This window comes from Saccoglossus kowalevskii, chromosome 16 (assembly GCF_978046115.1).
Source record: "Saccoglossus kowalevskii chromosome 16, keSacKowa6.1, whole genome shotgun sequence".
Taxonomy (NCBI): domain Eukaryota; kingdom Metazoa; phylum Hemichordata; class Enteropneusta; family Harrimaniidae; genus Saccoglossus; species Saccoglossus kowalevskii.
This window is the reverse complement of record NC_140656.1, coordinates 17,691,621-17,716,336: the sequence shown is the minus strand read 5'-3', so window position 1 is coordinate 17,716,336 and position 24,716 is coordinate 17,691,621. Positions and strand designations below refer to the sequence as shown.

Here is a 24,716-nt window from a genome sequence, read left to right as displayed (position 1 = left end):
GACTTGTCACTCAAACTACTACTACCGGTACAGGTACTTCCTGTTTATTGGTATCCTGTTTATTGGTGATCCGTTTTGCTCATGATTGGTTGATCGGTGTATGACGTACATTAAAATATAATTTAAAAAAAATTAAGCCAACCAGGATCAAATTTTAATCAGATTGAGCAGCCTCATACCACATTAGATTGCAACCCCTCTTCCCCCTCCCCCCCCCCACATCATAACATGTCATGTCACTACCTTTAAATTGCTCATTCACTTGCCTACCAGACCAGGGAAAACATGATCAGTCAATTAATCATTTCACCACTATTGTCAAATATAATAATAACCTTCAGCAAATACAATACCTTACACTACATCTACCCACAATTTGATTTTTCAACAAATAGTTCTTGGTGTACAATAAAATAAATAAATAACTGAAAACTGCTGATAAAAATGCACAACTCGCATTCAAGTTTGTCACATTTATTCGAAATAAGTTACTTAATTTAAAAAAAAAATGGTTGCTAAATTTCATTCAACCCTGTGTTGGGAAATGCAGAATTTTAACGACAGATTAATATCGTTTTAGCATCCACAATCTAAAAATGGAAGATGTTTATTTAGGCTGGTATATACCAACTGTGTTTACAAAACTGCACAGTGACATGTCGTCATTTGACCACAATGAAAAGACAAGCAGCAAGTTCATCGTCGTCGTTTCAGTTTCTGGGAAATAAGTTTACGAATGTATTTTCGAAGAAACCAGAGAGGTCGAAGTCTCAAACCTCGCTCATCGATGACACTGATGGTATGAACTATAGTCTGTATGAGTAGTACTTACTTGGTGACCTGCTAAGTGGTAGCATGGTTCTATAGAATGGGTGACAGTTGTTGTTGTTGTTGTTGTTGTTGTTGTTGTTGTTTTTGTTGTTGTTAGACTGATCCATACAGTTTATGTACTGAAGTGGACTTGGTGGTATTTTCTTACAGGAATATATTCTGCTATTTTTTAGTATAGATTTATATGTATTTGTACGTACATGTGCACGTATGTATGTGTGTTTGTAAGGGATAACAAATTTTTTTCTCTAAACAGAAAGTGGTATAATTTAATGTGGAAGAGAGTAGGGGGGTGCAGCGTCAAAGACACTTAATTATTGGGAAGTAACAAACAATATGCCCCGTCCATTATTATTGTCAGTTATGAATCACCACTATCAGAATTAGAGATTTGCTTTATATTATCAAATGATAATGTTGACCTATATTTGAAAGAAAATTCATTTTAATAAAAATAAAACCCAAACTTAACTAATTTTTGTTTGATGTGGTGATTTATAACAACAATAACAAATCCCATGCAGTGCCATATTGGATTCTGAGTAGGGTTCTGATGTGATAATGTGTTTATCTTGCCTCACTTTATCTTCCCGTAGACTCTTCTTTTCATCCAATATGGATGTGGGGGATTCATTATTGTGAATAATAATTGTTGAAATATTAATAATTATGCATAGAATGTTGACAACCGAACAAAATGCGAAAAAATGCTTATAAAATAAATTTCTAGAAGAAAATATCTTGGATTTATTAACATCAAAATTTGTGATGGATTTTGTTGCCAATGATTTGTACAGAAAATATTGGATATTTTTTTTTTTGTATAATCTCCAAGAACTGCCTATTTCTTGCCTAATATAAAGGCTGCATCATACTGATCGACCAATGAAAAAGTACTATTTCAATAATGGACAGTACATTATATTTTAATTTCTTGTTATTGTGTGTATTACTGATAAGTTGGTTATTTTGGTAAAATAAACATGGATTTTTTTTTTTTGCCTGGATTTGTGTTATGATACGAAGCGATTTGTTGTACTATCGGTATTTGTTCTATTAGAAGCGCATATCAAATAGAAAAGTACATAACAAAAAAATACATTTATTGTATCCTCTGCCATTGAAATATAACTTATGTTTCTTTTCCAAAAGAGCAAATGTGGTAATACAAGATAAAACAAAATATTTTTAGTAGTACCGATAAATTTTGGACAGTGATACAGATTACACATTTTGCCATATGACAAATTTTGGACAGGACAGGACTGTGTGACAATTTTTTCCACTTATCATTGGCTGTAATATTTGGTTCGATTTGGTAAAGCAACAATAACTTTACAAGATGACACATTTTTTAAGGGCCTTGGGCGAGATGTCAAATACGCCGCTATTGATATCTTGAGGGGCTGTTGGCTTCTCAGTGTCTTTATGTTCATTATTTTTCATAGTGTGTGTCTCGTATATCACAATTTTCTATAGGTTCCATCGAGTGACTATATAATTTCAACGAAATTGCGATTACTCAACTCCCAGTTCTTGCATTGAATTTCATGTAATATTAGTCTTGTATAAGGTCACGTGTATCTAAAAACAATATTTCCGAAAGATTTAGTCATCTTTATGTGCATATATTAAACAAACAAAAAATGTTCAAAATCACAGCGATTGCTGCTTAAAAATAATTTTTATTTTTTTTAATGTTAGGTAGTAACGATGAAGAAGAACTGGACATTTTACATCCGAGTACGAACCAGACCATTCAGAGAAAGAGACCAGATGGATCAGGTCAACAAACATACACAGTGGAGGAAGCGGTGGAACACATGGGATTTGGAAAGTTTCAGATTTCATTAACATTCTTGCTTGGGACATTCACTGTAAGTACTTTACTTTGTGCTACTGTAAAATACTTTATTTTAGCTGGAATTTATTTTCACAGATTTTTTATGAGTTATTTAAAGGCAAAATATAGGAAAAAGAGGTATTTTTACTGAATTTTATTTTCACTGATTCATTTCTTTAGTGTAAACAGCAAAAATGAATTCCAAGTACAAATAGAATAATTTACAGTATTGCACCTTTATTTCCACAATCAATCAATCAATCAATCAATCAATCAATTTCATTTACAGGTATTAGAATATTTTGCTCATCTAACAATATGCACTTTTCTATACACTGTTCTAAATTTGTTTTGCAAAGTGTTTTTGACTTGTCAAATCTTATAAAAAGTTGGATGACTTTTTTTCGTAGTGTCTTTCATCTCAGCCACACACAACACATTTTCCCAGTTTGGTCAAAGCATATACACAAAACAGAGTTTGAAAATTGAAAGCTGTTCTCTGATTGGACTGAATTTTAAGTGTTAGGGTTGAGTAACCAATCAGGTTACAATCTTGTAAGTAGCTTTGTATTGACTCCATTTTGAAAGTGGAAAACTGCTCTCTGATTGGTCTGAATTTTAAGTGTTAGGGTTGAGTAGACATGTAGACCTTTTTCAGATTTGTTCATTTCGTGATGATATCTTCAATTCTCTAATTTTGGTAAATATTTTTGTCATTTTTGGTAGAAAGTGATATTTTCGACTTCTTGTTAAAGACTGTAAGTCCGATTGCTTTGATACTATACATATTGTTCATTTTCTAAAGATGTCTTCAGTTCTTTAATTGAAATGTGCATTGCTAACAGCGGAGCTATCTCAGCCGATAGGTTGCTTGTTTTATAGAAGTGTTCTGTCACAAGAAGGTGTTACTTGCAAGAGAAAGATGTATTGCAAATTTACAATGATCACTTTAGCTATATTTATGACACAAACACTTTAAGTTACAGTTTGAAAATATTTTATTGGCATAAGGGGCACTCACAATATAGTTCAACAATCAAAGATTGATCGTACATACCGGGTGCTACACTTTTATTTTGTGTCACAAATTTCTTGCGTCAACAGAAATTGTGAAATTTTTTAGCAGTTAATGTGTCTGAGAATCATTATTTTGTGATTATTTTATAAATATTTGATTGTCACTAAGGCCCTCAGTATATTAAAATGGAAACTCTACACATATTTTCCAATTTGTGTATATATTATCCCAAAATGGATACTTTTATTTTTGATCTCTGTGTGTCTGTGTGTCGATTTACAACTGTATCTTGAACATTCATGGACCAATCATGTTCAAACTTCACATCATACAACTTGGGATACATATGTAGTTATTTCGTGATCCAATTCAAGATGGCCAAATGGTGTCAAAATTAATTAAAAGCTAAAAAATCATCAAAATCAAGCATTTTTGTTGTTTCAAAACCAGATCTAGTCGTGTAGATACATTTTTTCAATATGGTACATACATTGAATATACCAGTGCCATAGTGCATTTAAAATGGTCGATTGGTGGCCATTTTTGTTTATAAAGGCTGTTCCTGAAGTTTATTATAGTACATATGTACTTATACTCTTTTATATGAAGTGGCATTAAAAACAGACGAGAAATGTGTCGATGTGTCGGTCATGACTTGTTAAATCAGCCTCTTTGGTTTATTTGATTGACAATCGGCAAAACATTTTTTTATTTGATTGACAATCGGCAAAACATTTTTTTTTAATTAAAGCTCATAAAGCAAAATATAATAATTCTTAGAATTCTTGTTTTTAATTTCTTCCGCAGTTTTCTGATGCCTGTGAGATGATGTTATTGGCTGTGCTGTCCCCAGTCGTTAGATGCGAGTGGCAGTTGTCGCCATATCAAGTTGCTTCTATTACCACTGTAAGTTCAACAAATATTTCTTTCTTGTATCATTTTTAGCTCCGCTGTCGACTTTGTCGAGCGGAGCTTATCATATGAGTGATTGTCCGGTGTCGTCTGTCGTCGTCGTCCGTGTCAATGTTTTACTTTTTCGACTTCTTCTTGAAAACTACAAGCCTGAATGCTTTGATACTTCGTGTATATGTATGTACCTTGGGTAGACCTCTCTCAGATTTGTTCATTTCATGATGATATCTTCAACTCTCTAATTTTGGTGAATATTTTTGTCATTTTTGGTAAAAAGTGATATTTTCGACTTTTTGTTAAAAACCGCAAGTCTAATTGCTTTGATATTATATATATTGGTACTACATGTGGACCTCTCTCAGGTTTGTTTATTTTGTGATGATATCTTTAATTCTCTAATTTTGGTGAATATTTTTGTAATTTTTGGTAAAAAGTGATATTTTCGACTTCTTGTTAAAAACTGTAAGTCCGATTGCTTTGATATTACATATATAGGTACTACATGTGGACCTCTCTCAGATTTGTTCATTTTGTGGTGATATCTTCAATTTTCTAATTTTGGTGAATATTTTTGTAATTTTTGGTAAAAAGTGATATTTTCGACTTCTTGTTAAAAACTGTAAGTCCGATTGCTTTGATATTACATATATAGGTACTACATGTGGACCTCTCTCAGATTTGTTCATTTTGTGGTGATATCTTCAATTTTCTAATTTTGGTGAATATTTTTGTCATTTTTGGTAAAAAGTGATATTTTCGACTTCTTGTTAAAAACCAAAAGCTCAATTGCTTTGATATTACATATATAGGTACTACATGTAGACCTTTTTCAGATTTGTTCATTTCGTGATATCTTAAATTCTCTAATTTTGGTGAATAGTTTTGTCATTTTTAGTAGAAAGTGATATTTTCAACTTCTTGTTAAAAACTGTAAGTCCGATTGCTTTGATACTATACATATTGTTCATTTTCTAATGATGTCTTCAGTTCTTTAATTGAAATGTGCATTGCTAACAGCGGAGCTATCTCAGTCGATAGGCTGCTTGTTTTTTCTTTCAATGTGTTTACCCTTCCCCTTCCCTATCCAATATATAACCCATACACTGCATGTAGTACTATGCAATCCCATTATTTACTCAACAAGTTTTTATTTTGCTACTGTCACTGATAAATGAAAAATCCCATAAAATTAAATTTACAATATTCTATAAAATACCTTATTTTTGCTGAGAATTCATTTTTGCTATTTTCACTGAGGAATGGTTCAATGAAAACACTGCATACATGTATTCTAACAGATGTACAAAAAACAAAAACTGACAAAGCATGCATAAGATACTACATTTTCAAAAAACAAAATGGCTGCCAGTCAGCCATTTGGATGTGCATATGTCCCAGATAAAATACCGGTACTTGGCACATGCAAAGAAGGGATTTGGTCCATTTGGTTTGAAATATGACAAACAGGCGGACGCAGACCAAATTATAAGTCAACTCCACTCCACTCAACAAAAAACAGTGAAAATAAATTCCATACAAAAGACCACAAAGAATTCGTGAATTTAAAACCCAGACTTTGATCAAATTGCTTTAGTAACCAAGAAAAAATGTTGCATGCCTTTCAAAAAAAAATTTTAAATTCAAATTAAAAAAAAAAAATCATCTATTTTATTTTGGAATGGATTTAAAATTTACATGAATTGCAAAAAAGAAATGCAACTAAAGCATAAGAAGTGATTTATTTATTAAATAAGCTTTATTAATAATTAATCATAAGATTAAACTATTATTAATAAAATAATTTTTCACCACTACCAATTGTGATTTCTTTTTTGGTGACCCACACATTTTTAATACTTGTGTAAATAACTATTTCACAGTAAATGGTGAACAATTGTCAAAAACATTAATATTAATATATCTATTATCTATGTGACAATACCATATGTGTATTGAATATTTATTATTCTTTTATTTGTTTTTATGTACACAATGGTACATTTAAGTAGGAAGGAAAATTGGCTATTATGCTACCCTTCCAATGCCATAATGTTTTTTCCCCAATATTTTCTATGTTTTTTTCTTGATGTATTTTTAAACTCAGTCATTTTGAATTCAATCTGAATGACAAAATAAAGTCCTGTAATGTCCATATACATGAATATATGGAAACAAATTGTACTTGATCCAAGATCCAGCCTCAAAATGGAAGAATTGCTTGATTTTAATGAATTTCAACATTAAAAAATATGTCCGCCATTCGGCCATCTTGAAACTGATCATTAATCGAATACTTGTGACATGATGTACGACATATACCGGTATATAAAGTTTTAACTTGATTAAAGCATGTCAGAGATATTGCTCTGGAACTGCATTCATTAAAACAAAATGGTGCTTGATTTGGTGATTTGGTGCTTGATTTGTTATTATTTTTTTATTCCCGGAGGTAAACTGGCAGTAAATAAAACCCAACTTTAGAACAACTCAAAAAAATATGTTTTTTCGGTAACCCAAACTTTGCCTAGATTTTGTTTGCTGATCCTGTATCTTTTTATGGCTAACTTAGAAAATGGCCACTAGAGTGTGCTCAATTCCTGTTTCTTGCTGCATGCTTGTGTATATAACATGAAAATGTTCCTGCCCAGCAGCATATTACAATCACAGTTTTGAAATTATAATTATTTACAAGAGGCTTACAGTTTGAAATAAAATACATAAAACAGGCGATTCTTTTCTAAACTTTAATCAATGTCAACAAAATCTTACATTTTGCTCTACAAAAATGACACCTTACATGATTTCTTATTTCTTCTGGGTTTTTGTTTGTTGGTATGTTAACTGGTTATTTCTTATCTCTTGCAGGTTGTGTTTGCTGGTATGTTAATTGGTTCCTCAGTTTGGGGTACATCCACTGATAGATATGGAAGAAAAGTAGTAAGTCTCCAGTCATGTTATTAGTCCCCAAAATGTAGAAATATAATTTTCGCCACTTTTGTCCATCTGTGATCAGTCTGTGTGTACACAGCCGTATCTTTGCCAGTTGTGATTCTCTTTCAAACTTCACACATACATTGTACATCTTGCATCGTGGAATGCATATGTCGATATGATTTGTCATCCCATTCAAGATGGTCAATAGGTGATTTTTCGTTCAACTGCGAGATCTTGTGAGTTGTGTGAAAGACGCTGGTTGAATGTCTGCCGCAAAAATCGTATGATTTGATTTTGAACTCGAATTTCTTTATTTTGTAGTTCAAATCAAAAGGCTGATCTTTGGCAGGGTAATATTGCGTTCCATTACCCTCACTTCATCAAAATTGCCTATCATCAAATGTGTACAGCACATTATTATGCAAGGAAATATTCCCCCAAAATACTTTCGCTTTTGTTGAATCCCACGTTTGTCACCACTATCACGCTATGACCTTTGTTTGTCCTGTTTTTACGTTTAATTTCACGCATAATGCGCGATCTCACAGTGAACGGAAAATTACCGGTTTCAGCTTTGTTTACTATAACCTGACAGGGACTGTGTCATGACTTGCTGATAATTTGTGAGATTATTCGATTGGACAGACCAACTAAACCAGATGTCACTTTAGCACAAAACAGAAAAATGTATTTTACCAATAATTATTACCGGTATCTGTCAGTAATAAAAACAATTTTTGAAAAATTGTAGAAAATATAACTTTCATTACTAAAAAATATAATTTACTGAGTAATAGAAAGTTTAAAAAAAAATGACGTGCTAAGATTTTGAAGTAAACACTGCATAATGTTTTCAAAAAATATTGATTAAGACTAGCAGCCAATGGAAAATGTCTATTTGGTATTACAAATAAACAAAAAGTAACAATACAGTTGTGACATGAAAAAAATAACGTTGAAATTTTATTGGTTTACAACTTGTCATCAGTCGTTGATGGGAACAGAATACTGATAGTGCATGATTAATATGAGATGAATTCAGTTGCTGAAATGTACAACTGGCTGGTTTCTATGGATACCATTGTATCCTGAATCCCAACCTGCTGGTATATACATTATTTGCATAAACTGTCAATTTTAAAATTGAATGTAAATAGACCTGAGAATGTTTTTGGGGAATATTAAAAAAACTATAGTCTAGGGGTATTCCATTAGAAATTGGAAAGATGAGATAGTAAAATAAAAAACATAATTAAATTTATTTATTATTGATTTCCTTTAATTAGTATTTAGAATTTATTTTTCATGTACAATTGTTTTCGCAAATGTATCACCCACTGAATTTCAAATTGTCAGCATCTGACACCCCCTCCCCTCCCCTCCCCTAAATCAGCATCTAGCCCCTCTAGAATTCCTAATCTGATCTAACCTTTATCTGATCAATTCAATGTAAAAAATACAGGGGGGATGGCTGGATTAGGATTAACAGGTACATGAATAGCACAAAGCACAGTGTGTTTTGATACTACCGGTAGTAACACCTGTTCATTACAGACATTACACAAGCCACATTGTAATCTGCTATACCACTATTGTGCAGTCAGGCAAAGATAACATGTCAACATACTCAGTCGATTTTTTTTTCAGTAAATTTTCCCCCCCCAAAAAAAAAGAAATTATATACATGTATTCTGAGTTGTAAAATCTTGTTTTCCCTGTAACTAGTAAATTTATGTTTAAAATTAGCATAGTGTTTCTGATGTACCGGGTAACCATGGAAACAGATGTTTCATCAGTGGATACTATGTGATGAGAGATGTATTTTTATTAATACTATTAAATGATACTAGAATTGCTCATTTCAGGGTACTTTTCAGATTTACTTGTAAAAGACAGAATTAATTTCTTCATATGAAGAACTAAAGGAAAATAGGTAATTTGTTTGGTTTAGAATGAAATTTTACCTGAGAATTATCCCCATTCCCAGCTACATCTTCATAGTCATTAACATTGTTACAATTGACCATATTTGGATATCGGGTGACATTACTGATTAACATACCCAAGTAGATGGTTGGCCCTAACTAATGATAAACCGACGGTGTAGAAGAGGGGTGCAATAGTACGGTAATCTCTTGAAAATACGATCTTAGCGACAAATTCAGTAGATACCAAATACTTTCTTGATGAATAAACTTAACATTGGACGCAAATATGGTACAATATCAACTACCAGTATTTATCAATAAAATAACATTATCAAACTGTGTTTGTTATCAGTCATTAATGAATAATTGCGACAATAAGGCTGAAACATCTGACAACAATATTGTTTAATTATTTTGTTTGATTGTTTATTTAAATATATTATGATGCATATTAGGGTTAGGGAATTTATGAAACAGTGAATGTTGACACAATATTATTTCCATGTCGTATGTAAACTGAGAACAGACTTCTCAAGGTAGAGTGAACCAAGTGAGTATTGGTCACCAAATCCGAGGAGGAGAATAACGCACTGGAGAGGAGCAACAACTGATAGGCTTGCAACTGAGCCCAAGTATATATACTCACGAGATGTTCCATACAATGTATCAATATCATTATGCTAATAACTAAACTAAACGTTGTAGCCTCAAATCATCACACCGTACCTTATACCTACCCCTAACCTAAACATACATAATCCATAATTATCATTATCCAATAGTAATTTACCACAATGTCATATTGTGTTTGCATATGCACATCAAAATGTATAGCTATGTTGAACCATTGTATTCCTGTGTTCACTCGTCCGCAAATTTCGATTTTCGGGACATTTTCTTCATGTTTAGACAATCTGAGTGTAGGTTTTTTTTTAATTATTAAGGTCATAGTGAAGTTTATTCACCAAGAAAGTACTCTGGTATTTAGTATGTACATTGTAATGTAATTTCAAATCTCAAACATTGTAAATTCAAGAGATTACTATTCACCCCTATTCTATAAAAACACCATGATAAACAAACTATATTTTTTAGTTATTTTCAAAATCATTTTTCGGCAGGCTGTTTATAGCATTTTAAGCAATATTACTAAGAGCTATTTTTAGTGTAGTTACAATAACAAACGAACAATCATTGCTCATGAATTTTTAATTTATACATTTAAGATTCATTTTTCAACCAATCATACTTATACATGTAACTTCCCCCTAGACTCCATGTGTTTTTGACAGCATTGATCAACAATGCATCACGAGTTCTGGCCATGTTCCAGGACTGCTTCATGCTCCATGCTACACATATGTTCAGAGGTAGACTAGCCCTGGTTATTTTATAATTTTATATGATAATTCTTTTGAAGAATGAATTTGTAATTGAAAGAAAAAAATAAGGATAAAATCGCCACGGCTTGGCCATGCACCCAACTCCAGGGCTGCTTTACCATGTACTGTAAATGCATTAATTATTCACTGGGTTTTAATTTCACTATTTTTGCTAATAAGTAAAATCTGCTAAATTTAAAGCTACGTAAACATGTAAAATGACAATAAAACTCATTGTTTTCTTGACAAATTCGTGAAACGCAGTGAATATGCTCAAAACATCAAAATAGTGAAATTAAATGTCAGTGAAAATAAATGGTTTTACAGTATGCAAATCAGGTATGTGAGATTAAAAGCAGACAAAACACTCCTCAGATACTGTAAAAAGTACTGTATTTTAGCTGGAATTAATTTGCAATGAAAAGACTTTTTGAATAATTTGTATGGAATTTATTTTCACTGATTTTTGATGAATTGAATGTAAAATATAGGAAAAAATGTATATTCGCTGGATTTTATTTGCACTAAATCATCCCTTCAGTGAAAATAACGAAAATAAAGTATTTTACAGTATTGATGGTATATCGTAATAACAATGAATCTCCCACGTATTGTGCCATATTGAATCAAAGACGTATGCTTCATGACATGCAAGGCATGTAGGGTGAATTATTGTTGTATGTTAATTTCTATTCTGAACGGTTTCACAATATGGTGATATACTCATGATGTATAGTAATCATAACAATGATTGTAGTCTTTGCATAAACAAATAACAATTATTGTGTCAGATCACCAGACACATACTGTTGTGTTTATAATACTGTAAAATACTTGATTTTCGCTTGGAATTAATTTTCGCTATTTTCGCTGAAGGAGTGACTCAGTGAAAATAAAATCCAACGAATATACTATTTTTCGTTTATTTTACATTCAACTTGCCAAAAATAAATTCCACACAAAACACGCAAAAAGTCTCTTCAATAAAAATTAATATCAGTATTTTACAGGATATTAGCTTTGGTTTTGCTGTAGTACCGGTATATGTTAATTATCAGTAATTCTCGCGCAATTCGCCGGTGTAAAAACAATTTAATCATGGAATCATGAACATTTCTCACCATGACAATTTTAACAGTTCATGATCTATAATTTATTTAAAAAATAAAAAAAAAGAATTATTATAATACTGCTATAAACAAATACTGTATAATACTTTATTTTAGCTGGAATTAATTTTCGTTGAAAAGATTTTTTCGGTGTTTCGTATGGTATTTATTCTCACTGATTTTTGACGAATGTAAAATATAGGAAAAAAAGGGTATATTCGCTGGATTTTATTTTCACGAAATCATTCCTTCAACAAAAATAGTGAAAATTAATTTCAAACGAAAATAAAGTATTTTACAGTATCTTACAGGTGATTGTAGTGTAAAATGTAGGGGATTGTAGCATATGCTATTAAGTGAAGAGAGAAATATGGAAACAAATTTAATATTCTGTAGTGTGAACATGAATCATCGTGTATTTAAACACTTATATGGCATACCAGCAAATATCATATTTCAATTTAATGTTTAGTATTTTTATGTTTTCGACCCTTATATGTCATGTGATACCTGTCTTTTTTATATTTGTAAATTAGATCAATTTAAAGTAGTATGGTAGTATTTTTTGCTACGGAGTTCCCCTACTTGTAAATTTTTCAAAAAATACTGTCTTTTGTTGTCTGTGTTTGTTTTAGTGTCACGTTTTTTTTTTTATTTTGATGAACTTTGGTTTGCCAAATTTCAAGCAATTACTATGTCATTTTTTTCTGGCATTTGTAAATTTTGTATGATGGTGCACAGTTGGCAGAAAAAGGTTGTGACCTCCTAGTGACATTAAAAAATTGTAAAGAAACAATTAGTATTTTAAAAATGATGAAGACAATTTGTCCAGTTTCATGTCATTTACAAAATACTGACCATATGGCTATTATACTTGAACCAGCATCTCATGAAATTAAACCATACTTATATACTGGTAATATTTTCCCTGAACTTTGTCAATGTAACTGCTTCATTTGTGGAATATATATTTATTGTAAGGTTAATTTAATATTTACCTCAATAATTTCAAAACAGAAAAACAAAACATAGCTGCTTCTAAATAAAACTTTCCCCAAAAAATGAGACTTTATCACACCTCCAGTAGGACAATTGTCCTTCTAATAACAACTCATTATTTTAGAATGCTAAATTATTATTTGTTTTTTGAATAACAGATTCTATTCCTTGTTGCCGTTTGGATAAGTTACTATGGTTACTTGACAGCTTTCAGTCCTAACTACTATTGGTTAATACTGCTTCGTTTTCTTGTTGGCTTCGGGATAGGAGGAGCACCACAAGGGTAAGAATAAGTTTATAATGAAAGACCGATGGTCATTGCACCACATCCTGAAGGAATGATTCGGTGAAAATAAAATCCAGCGAATATACTTTTTTCCCCATATTTCAACTCGTCAAAAATCAGTGAAAAATAATTCTATATGAAACACCAAAAGAGTCCTTTCAGCGAAAATTAATTCCAGCTAAAATAAAGTATTTTACAGTACATTGTTTGTTCAATGGGGCTTCTATCACTCACTGCGCAATGACCATTGTCCTTCAAACAACCGCTTTTGGTATAAAATGAATTATGCAACCAGATTTCTTTATGCAAATCACTTCAATGGTGATGCATCTGGTTAAGTGCTTCGCAAAATTGGAAGTTTCGATTATCAGAATGTATTTTTCTGTCAAATAAATTCATTATTGTTTGTTGAATACAATTTTGATGTTAATTTCTTAGTTTGACAAAGACGTTTGATGTAATTCTCATCTGATGAGAAGACATGTTTCAAACAAATGTGTCTTCCAAATGGCTGTCAGTCACAAGATCATAGTTTGTTCAAATCAAGTTCTAATCAAAACTGTTAGTGACAATACGTTAGTACGAGGCAGCCAATAGTGTACGTTACCTCGCGCACAGGATTAGCACATCCAGTAATGTTTTCATATATTATATTATTATACATCTGCCATCGTAACGCTATTAAAGTTACAGTGTGCTGTAATTTTGCAGTGTTTTATGGGCATTTTTATCCTACCATATTAGGAAATGCGAATTCCAAATATGGATTGATTACGCGCGTAAGCATCCTCTAATAATAAAAACAAACATGGCTGCCACCAGAGTTTGACCAGACTCCATACAAAGAAGTTTGCTGATTCTGTTCTAAACATTTTGGATTTCGACATTTCCATGATGTATCCTTGGAAGGAAAAGATGTATAATATAAGGTTATTATGAGGATACCTCAAAGTATGCACTCAGACAGAACGCTGTTGCATCGACCTCCTCTGTGCGTCGGTCGATATTCCAGCTGTACTGTCTTCGTTCATACTTTGAGGTATCCTCGTAATAACCTCATAATATGTACACTGGGTCAATCTCAAGTTTTTGTTTGATGACCAATAGTGTAGTAGGTAGCACACAAATCCCATGATCAGTTATAAGCTCCCAATTCCCTGCTACCTGAGCTTGAAACTGAACTGATATTTAGTGCATTGGAGCGGCCAGACGGAGCCATTAGTTTTAGTCATGGGTGCATGCTCATGTTTGATATAGATTTGTTTTCGATGTTTGATCATCTTGAATGAAAAAAAAAAAAATAATTAAATTTTCATAAAAAAGCACACTTTTCATTTCTTTTTTCTTTTTTACAACTTAATTTCTTTAACAATTATAAAATCAATGTTCACCGACAACAATATTAGAAATGAAATTGTCAAAGAAATCATCATGTTTTTTTTGAGCAGTGTTCATTGGCACATATATAACATATCCAGTCTGGCATAAACATTTTAATGAATCAATAATTATTGATTCTATTTCCAGATTCACAGCACTGTCAGAATTTTTGCCTTCAAAACAGAGAGCCAAATTACTAGGATCAACTCAGGTGAGTGAGGGTGCTGTTCAAGCAAATACATACAAGTATTTCCAGTGTGGAGTTCCATCAGATTTGAACAGACCTTTCTGGTTCCAGTCTGTCTGATTATGCCACAAAATTGTAGGCTTTAAAGTTGTTTCATGGCACAAACACACACTGCAGCTCTAAAAATTGTGATATTTGGTGTGATATATTATGAATTGGATGACTATTTTAGTGACCATAAGAAAAATATAGCTACAATAAACAAAATGGTGCATTTGATGACTTACTGGGACAGCAATGTGACATAACACTGAAACCAATAAATTAACCAGTACCGTAACATAACTTTAGCTACAATAAACAAAACGGTGGATTTGATATCTTACTTGGACTGCAATGTGACATAACACTGAAACCAATAAATGGTCCAGTACCATAACATAACTTTAGCTACAATAAACAAAATGGTGGATTTGATAACTTACTTGGACAGCAATGTGATATAACACTGAAACCAATAAATGGTACAGCACCATAACATAACTTTAGCTACAATAAACAAAATGGTGGATTTGATGACTTACTTGGACAGCAATGTGATATATAACACTGAAAGCAATAAATGGACCAGTACCATAACATAACTTTAGCTACAATAAACAAAATGGTGGATTTGATAACTTACTTGGACAGCAATGTGACATAACACTGAAACCAATAAATGGACCAGTACCATAACATAACTCTAGCTACAATAAACAAAATGGTGGATTTGATAACTTACTTGGACTGCAATGTGACATAACACTGAAACCAATAAATGGACCAGTACCATAACATAACTTTAGCTACAATAAACAAAATGGTGGATTTGATAACTTACTTGGACAGCAATGTAACATAACACTGAAACCAATAAATGGACCAGTACCATAACATAACTCTAGCTACAATAAACAAAATGGTGGATTTGATAACTTACTTGGACTGCAATGTGACATAACACTGAAACCAATAAATGGACCAGTACCATAACATAACTTTAGCTACAATAAACAAAATGGTGGATTTGATGACTTACTTGGACAGCAATGTGACATAACACTGAAACCAATAAATGGACCAGTACCATAACATAACTCTAGCTACAATAAACAAAATGGTGGATTTGATAACTTACTTGGACTGCAATGTGACATAACACTGAAACCAATAAATGGACCAGTACCATAACATAACTTTAGCTACAATAAACAAAATGGTGGATTTGATAACTTACTTGGACAGCAATATAACATAACACTGAAACCAATAAATTGACCAGTACCATAACATAACTTTAGCTACAATAAACAAAATGGTGGATTTGATAACTTACTTGGACTGCAATGTGACATAACACTGAAACCAATAAATTGACCAGTACCATAACATAACTTTAGCTACAATAAACAAAATGGTGGATTTGATGACTTACTTGGACAGCAATGTGACATAACACTGAAACCAATAAATGGACCAGTACCATAACATAACTTTAGCTACAATAAACAAAATGGTGGATTTGATAACTTACTTGGACAGCAATGTAACATAACACTGAAACCAATAAATGGACCAGTACCATAACATAACTCTAGCTACAATAAACAAAATGGTGGATTTGATAACTTACTTGGACTGCAATGTGACATAACACTGAAACCAATAAATGGACCAGTACCATAACATAACTTTAGCTACAATAAACAAAATGGTGGATTTGATGACTTACTTGGACAGCAATGTGACATAACACTGAAACCAATAAATGGACCAGTACCATAACATAACTCTAGCTACAATAAACAAAATGGTGGATTTGATAACTTACTTGGACTGCAATGTGACATAACACTGAAACCAATAAATGGACCAGTACCATAACATAACTTTAGCTACAATAAACAAAATGGTGGATTTGATAACTTACTTGGACAGCAATATAACATAACACTGAAACCAATAAATTGACCAGTACCATAACATAACTTTAGCTACAATAAACAAAATGGTGGATTTGATGACTTACTTGGACAGCAATGTGACATAACACTGAAACCAATAAATGGACCAGTACAATAACATAACTCTAGCTACAATAAACAAAATGGTGGATTTGATAACTTACTTGGACTGCAATGTGACATAACACTGAAACCAATAAATGGACCAGTACCATAACATAACTTTAGCTACAATAAACAAAATGGTGGATTTGATAACTTACTTGGACTGCAATGTGACATAACACTGAAACCAATAAATGGACCAGTACCATAACATAACTTTAGCTACAATAAACAAAATGGTGGATTTGATGACTTACTTGGACAGCAATGTGACATATAACACTGAAAGCAATAAATGGACCAGTACCATAACATAACTTTAGCTACAATAAACAAAATGGTGGATTTGATGACTTACTTGGACAGCAATGTGATATAAAACTGAAACCAATAAATGGTACAGCACCATAACATAACTTTAGCTACAATAAACAAAATGGTGGATTTGATGACTTACTTGGACAGCAATGTGATATAACACTGAAACCATTAAATGGTACAGCACCATAACATAACTGAAACTACAATAAACAAAATGGTGGATTTGATTATTAAACTTGCTGGACACTACTATAGTATCAAATTAACTCTGCATGTACATTTTTCTCTCTAGGTTTTCTGGGCTTTAGGAACTTGTTTTGAAGTATTTATGGCATTTCTTGTGATACCAACTATTGGCTGGAGATACTTGGTTGGTTTCTCAGCCATTCCATTAACAATATCTCTATTAGCATTTAGGGTAAGTGTATTTATCATCATCACACAGTTACACATTCACTGATCATTCATGTGACTAAAAGTGTTAAAAATCAGTATTTTCAATAGTCAGAACACAAATAAGGACAACTTTCATCTTGATTCTGACTTGCTTTCAAATTCAGATTCACTTTCAGGGTCGAACAATATTAATAAGCTTCATTCAATGGTAGTTTGAAAGATTTGTATTTCTTTTGTCTCGACAGTATTTGCCCGAGTCTGTGCGCTATTGCATGGCTGCTGGTCAGCAAGATGTGGCGGTGGAGACTTTGAAGCGAATCGCTAAAGAGAACAACACAACACTTCCTCCAGGTGAACTTGTCAAATCAGTTGAGGTGAGCGTTCTAGTTCATGGAAAAATTTGTTTGTTTCAGCTGATCTGTACTTTTAACTTTGAATCTTTGTGGCTACCAGTACTGTAAAATACTTTATTTTAGCTGAAATCAATTTTTCGCTGAAAAGACTTTTGGAATGTTTTGTATGGTTTTGTTTCACTGATTTTTGATGAGTTGAATGTTAAATATGGGAAAAAAGGTTTATTCGCTGGATTTTATTTTCACTGAATCATTCCTTCAGCGAAAATAGCAAAAATTAATTCCAAGTGAAAATAAAGTATTTTACAGTACTCTGTCTGACTCAAATAAATAGACTATGATTTCGGATTTTCCCATGAGGCGAGGCATCCTTTGGGGCTTCCAGAGTTTTGCTGTATTCAATATTAATTTGTTCATTTCAGTTGCCAAGGGGAAAATTCGTAGATCTTTTTACTAAAGAGTATGCCCGGACTACCCTTCACCTGTGGTTTCTCTGGTTTGCTGCGGCGTTTAGTTACTATGGTCTTGTATTAGTGAGTTCAGAAGTGCTGGAATTTGACAGTGTATGTGGTGCCATGGAGGAGTGGAGTAAAAATTCCAAAGAAGACGGGATATGTTTCTGCCAACTCCTATCAAAGAGTGATTACGTTACAATAATTTTAACAACGTTGGGAGAACTTGTTGGTAAGAAGGCTATTCATGTTCATCCTAGCAATGCTGTTTCATGGTTTAATAACTTTATTTTTTCATTGACATTTCAAAACATAGCCTAGCACTTGACCTTATTAGTTGGCGTTTGAAATCCTTGCATACTAAATACCTAATTTGCATAATAATTAGTTTCTCAATCTTTTCATCGATATCTTAAAAACCAGTTATTGCAATTCAATAGCACAGGTGCCTGAGGACAAAATGTGTTGGATTGAAATCCTTGCATACTAAATACCTAATTTGCATAATAATTAGTTTCTCAACCTTTTCATCGATATCTTAAAAAACAGTTATTGCAATTCAATAGCACAGGTGCCTGAGGACAAAACGTGTTGGATTGAAATTCTTGCATACTAAATACCTAATTTGCATAATAATTAGTTTCTCAACCTTTTCATTGATATTTTAAAAAACAGTTATTGCAATTCAATAGCACAGGTGCCTGAGGACAAAACGTGTTGGATTGAAATTCTTGCTCACTAATTACGTAATTTGAATAATTAACCAAATGCATTTAATATGTGCCCTGGGATACTTCACAAACCTGTTTAGTTTTTAGTAAAAAAATCTGTATATATTAAGTAACTAGTTTGCATAAATTAGCCTATTATTAGCTTTTCCATAGATATCTTAATAACAACTCATCCGATTTCAAAAGAAACTTGATATATACATGTAGGTGCTCTAGGGGTATAAAAGTGGTTAGTTTAGGGCTGAAACCGTACATATTAATTATCAAATTTAAATAATGAGCCAATTTTTCAGTGAAAATTTTTACACAGATGCCCTTGGGCTTTCTTTGAAAGTGATTAGTTTAGAGTTGCAAACAACCCATATTGATTCCCCACCATTAATTTAATTAAGTTTCTGATATCTTGAAAAGTCAGATTTAAATTAAACTTGTTACTCAGGTGCTTTGGGAAAACCTGATTGCAAACCAGAGATGTACAAGCAAATGTATTCCTCTTGTTCACACTGTGCTTCTCAAATATCAGACTTGTATTAGTCTCCCTAGGCTTCTCAAATATCAGACTTGTATTAGTCTCCCTAGGCTTCTCAAATATCAGACTTGTATTAGTCTCCCTAGGCTTCTTAAATTTTTAATTAATTTTAAATATAACCTATCTAGCTATAACCATATGCCTCCTATTCTCAGCATGCAGAAATTATTTCTAAGCTTTCTTTGATTTGGAATGTTTCAACAATATTAGGATTCTTATCAATACGTGATTTTTTTGTTATCTGATGTCACAGGAAATTTTGAGTTGATTTCTCCATAGAAACCAGTGTAAATATGAAAATTTTGAGTTGATTTCCCCCATAGAAACCAGTGTTAGTAAATATTAAGATTTTGAGTTGATTTCCCCATAGAAACCAGTGTAAATATGAATTTTTTGAGTTGATTTGCCCCATAGAAACCAGTGTAAATATGAAAATGTTGAGTTGATTTCTCCATAGAAACCAGTGTAAATATGAAAATGTTGAGTTGATTTCTCCATTGAAACCAGTGTAAATATGAACATTTTGAGTTGATATCCCCATAGAAACCAGTGTAAATATGAAAATGTTGAGTTGATTTTCCCATAAACAAGTGTAAATATGAAATTTTGAGAAGATATCCCCATAGAAACCAGTGTAAAAATGATAATTTTGAGTTGATTTCTCCATAGAAACCAGTGTAATTACGAAAATTTTGAGTTGATTTCCCCCATAGAAACCAGTGTAAATATGAAAATGTTGAGTTGATATCCCCATAGAAACCAGTGTAAATTCGAAAATTTTGAGTTGATATCTCAATGACAATTTTTAACATTTTAGATTCATATATCTTGAAAAATTGTTCGGTGAGCCCAATTTCTTTTTCATTTTTGGTATACTTTTTTTATGAACCCATAATAATAAAAGTATGAGTCACACAACATTTAACTTTTTCACCATCAGACTTTCCTGCCTAAATTTTTCTGCACTTTTTTCTTATATTCTTCCATATTTCTTCAAAATGAACCCTTATGTTGGGGCCAACAGACAAAATTTGAGTCAATTTTCAGTTTTTACTCAAAATATTTGGCTTTTTTTGTCCCAATCTTCTAAAGGAAAGTGCAGACTATAAACAAGATTATTTTGTAAATTTGTGATGAAAAGAGGGAACTGATGGTGAAAAGGTTAAACTTCAATTTACTGAAGCCTTTAATTCACTATTTTTACGTAATTTTATTTGTTTTTTATTTCAGCAATACCAATGAATGTATTATTAGTGGACGCTATTGGTCGTATCAAATTACTTGTCTTATATTTTTTCCTGTTTGCTATGTTTATATGTTTTCTTCTTATATGTTCAAACAGGTATGTGTGAAATCTATTTTATTTGTCGACTGACAAAGTTTTCATTGTGATCCTTCACTGGATAAATTAAAAAGAAAAATGTTACACCCACATTTTGACATTCATATTGGTGTTACAGAGGAAAGATGACACTCAACGAATGAACAAAGCAAAATATTTGAACGGCCCCGAAAAGTTTGCTACATTAAGCAGCAGACATTGTACATCTGCATACATTATGTATCATACATCATGTATCAAGCACTATATATTATGTATCATACATCGTGTATCAAGCACTATATATTATGTATCATACATCGTGTATCAAGCACCGTACATTATGTATCATACATCATGTATCAAGCACCATACATTATGTATCATACATCATGTATCAAGCACTATATATTATGCATCTAGCATCTCACATTATGCATCATACATCATGCACCATATATTATGCATCTAGCATCACACATTATGCATCATACATCATGTATCAAGCACCATATATTATGTATCATACATCATGTATCAAGCACCGTACATTATGTATCATACATCATGTATCAAGCACCATACATTATGTATCATACATCATGTATCAAGCACTATATATTATGCATCTAGCATATCTCACATTATGCATCATAGATCATGTATCAAGCACCATACATTATGCATCTAGCATCACACATTATGCATCATACATCATGTATCAAGCACTATATATTATGCATCTAGCATATCTCACATTATGCATCATAGATCATGTATCAAGCACCATACATTATGCATCTAGCATCACACATTATGCATCATACATCATGTATCAAGCACTATATATTATGCATCTAGCATCTCACATTATGCATCATACATCATGTATCAAGCACTATATATTATACATCTAGCATCTCACATTATGCATCATACATCATGTATCAAGCACTATATATATTATGCATCTAGCAGCACACATTATGCATCATAGATCATGTATCAAGTACCATATATTATACGTCTAGCAGCACACATTATGCATCATACATCATGTATCAAGCACCATACATTATGCATCATACATCATGTATCAAGCACCATATATTATGCATCTAGCATCTCACATTATGCATCATACATCATGTATCAAGCACCATATATTATGCATCTAGCATCTCACATTATGCATCATACATCATGTATCAAGTACTATATATTATGCATCATACATCATGTATCAAGCACCATATATTATACATCTAGCATCTCACAACATGCATCATACATCATGCACCATATATTATGCATCTAGCATCTCACATTATGCATCATACATCATGTATCAAACACCATATATTATGCATCTAGCATCTCACAACATGCATCATACATCATGTATCAAGCACCATATATTATGCATCTAGCATCTCACAACATGCATCATACATCATGCACCATATATTATGCATCTAGCATCTCACATTATGCATCATACATCTTGTATCAAGCACCATATATTATACATCTAACAGCACACATTATGCATCATACATCATGTATCAAGCACTATATATTATGCATCATACATCATGTATCAAGCACCATATATTATACATCTAGCATCTCACATTATGCATCATACGTCATGTATCAAGCACCATATATTATGCATCTAGCATCTCACAACATGCATCATACATCATGTATCAAGCACCATATATTATGCATCTAGCATCTCACATTATGCATCATACATCATGTATCAAGTACCATACATTATGCATCTAGCATCACACATTATGCACCATATATTATGCATCTAGCATCTCACAACATGCATCTTACATCATGCACCATATATTATGCATCTAGCATCTCACATTATGCATCATACATCATGTATCAAGTACTATATATTATGCATCATACATCATGTATCAAGCACCATATATTATACATCTAGCATCTCACAACATGCATCATACATCATGCACCATATATTATGCATCTAGCATCTCACATGCATCATACATCATGTATCAAGCACCATATATTATACATCTAACAGCACACATGCATCATACATCATGTATCAAGCACTATATATTATGCATCATACATCATGTATCAAGCACCATATATTATACATCTAGCATCTCACATTATGCATCATACGTCATGTATCAAGCACCATATATTATGCATCTAGCATCTCACAACATGCATCATACATCATGTATCAAGCACCATATATTATGCATCTAGCATCTCACAACATGCATCATACATCATGCACCATATATTATGCATCTAGCATCTCACATTATGCATCATACATCATGTATCAAGTACCATACATTATGCATCTAGCATCACACATTATGCATCATACATTATGCATCTAGCATCACACATTATGCATCATACGTCATGTATCAAGCACCATATATTATGCATCTAGCATCTCACAACATGCATCATACATCATGCACCATATATTATGCATCTAGCATCTCACATTATGCATCATACGTCATGTATCAAGCACCATATATTATGCATCTCACATTATGCATCATACATCATGTATCAAGTACCATACATCATGATGAGCAAAATGATAGATTTTGAAGAAGTATCATATACTCTGATGAAATATCACCTGTGAAAATTCTATTGTCAAAGCTGCATGGTATTAATCACTTGTTTTTACCATCAACAGAATCTTTCTGACATTCACCGTCTTTGGTATCAGGGCGTTTTCAAGTGGAATATTCAACATAGTCTATATTTACACAGTAGAAGTCTACCCTACTACAGTGAGAGCTGTGGGTTTGGGTACGGGTAGTTCTATGGCTAGAGTGGGTGCCATGATTACACCATTTGTAGCACAGGTAATGATACAGTAGAAGTCTACCCTACTACAGTGAGAGCTGTGGGTTTGGGTACGGGTAGTTCTATGGCTAGAGTGGGTGCCATGATTACACCATTTGTAGCACAGGTAATGATAATGTAGTTCTATGGCTAGAGTGGGTGGGTTTGGGTATGGGTAGTTCTATGGCTAGAGTGGGTTGGTATGGGTACAGATAGTTCTATGGCTAGTGTGGGTGGGTTTGGTTACGAGTAGTTCTATGGCTAGAGTGGGTTGGTATGGGTATGGATAGTTCTATGGCTAGTGTGGGTGGGTTTGGGTACGGATAGTTCTATGGCTAGAGTGGGTGCCATGATTACACCATTTGTAGCACAGGTAATGATAATGTAGTTCTATGGCTAGAGTGGATGGGTTTGGGTATGGGTAGTTCTATGGCTAGAGTGGGTGGGTTTGGGTACGGGTAGTTCCATGGCTAGAGTGGGTTGGTATGGGTACGGATAGTTCTATGGCTAGTGTGGGTGGGTTTGGGTACGGGTAGTTCTATGGCTAGAGTGGGTGGGCTTGGTTACGGGTAGTTCTATGGCTAGAGTGGGTGGGTTTGGGTATGGGTAGTTCTATGGCTAGAGTGGTTGGGTTTGGGTACGGGTAGTTATGAAGTCATGAAGATTGGAAGTAACATATTGAAATAATATTGACTGAAAACTGTTTGAGATATTGGAAGTATATATTTTAATATTAACTTTTATTAACTATTAATATTTAGGTTTGTTATCACATGGTAGTGGAAAATTGGTTTCCAATAATTGTGTGCATCT

At 32.7% G+C, this 24,716-nt stretch overlaps 1 protein-coding gene across 2 annotated transcripts in view; it reads left to right on the top strand.

Annotated features, from left to right (window-relative positions):
* LOC102807027 (synaptic vesicle 2-related protein-like) overlaps positions 1-24,716 on the top strand; it is a 35,392-nt gene that overhangs the window by 6,596 nt on the left and 4,080 nt on the right. The window contains exons 1-11 of one of the 2 annotated variants that reach the window (XM_085491140.1): positions 646-799; positions 2,536-2,708; positions 4,500-4,598; positions 7,470-7,541; positions 13,115-13,239; positions 14,770-14,833; positions 17,534-17,659; positions 17,883-18,011; positions 18,413-18,674; positions 20,933-21,044; positions 23,752-23,923. In XM_085491140.1, coding sequence (XP_085347266.1) covers positions 676-799; positions 2,536-2,708; positions 4,500-4,598; positions 7,470-7,541; positions 13,115-13,239; positions 14,770-14,833; positions 17,534-17,659; positions 17,883-18,011; positions 18,413-18,674; positions 20,933-21,044; positions 23,752-23,923 — 1,458 coding nt within the window. In that variant the 5' untranslated portion in view covers positions 646-675. Of the gene's footprint in view, positions 1-645; positions 800-2,535; positions 2,709-4,499; positions 4,599-7,469; positions 7,542-13,114; positions 13,240-14,769; positions 14,834-17,533; positions 17,660-17,882; positions 18,012-18,412; positions 18,675-20,932; positions 21,045-23,751; positions 23,924-24,716 lie in introns of those variants that run through there. The other variant, XM_006817860.3, reaches the window with a different exon arrangement.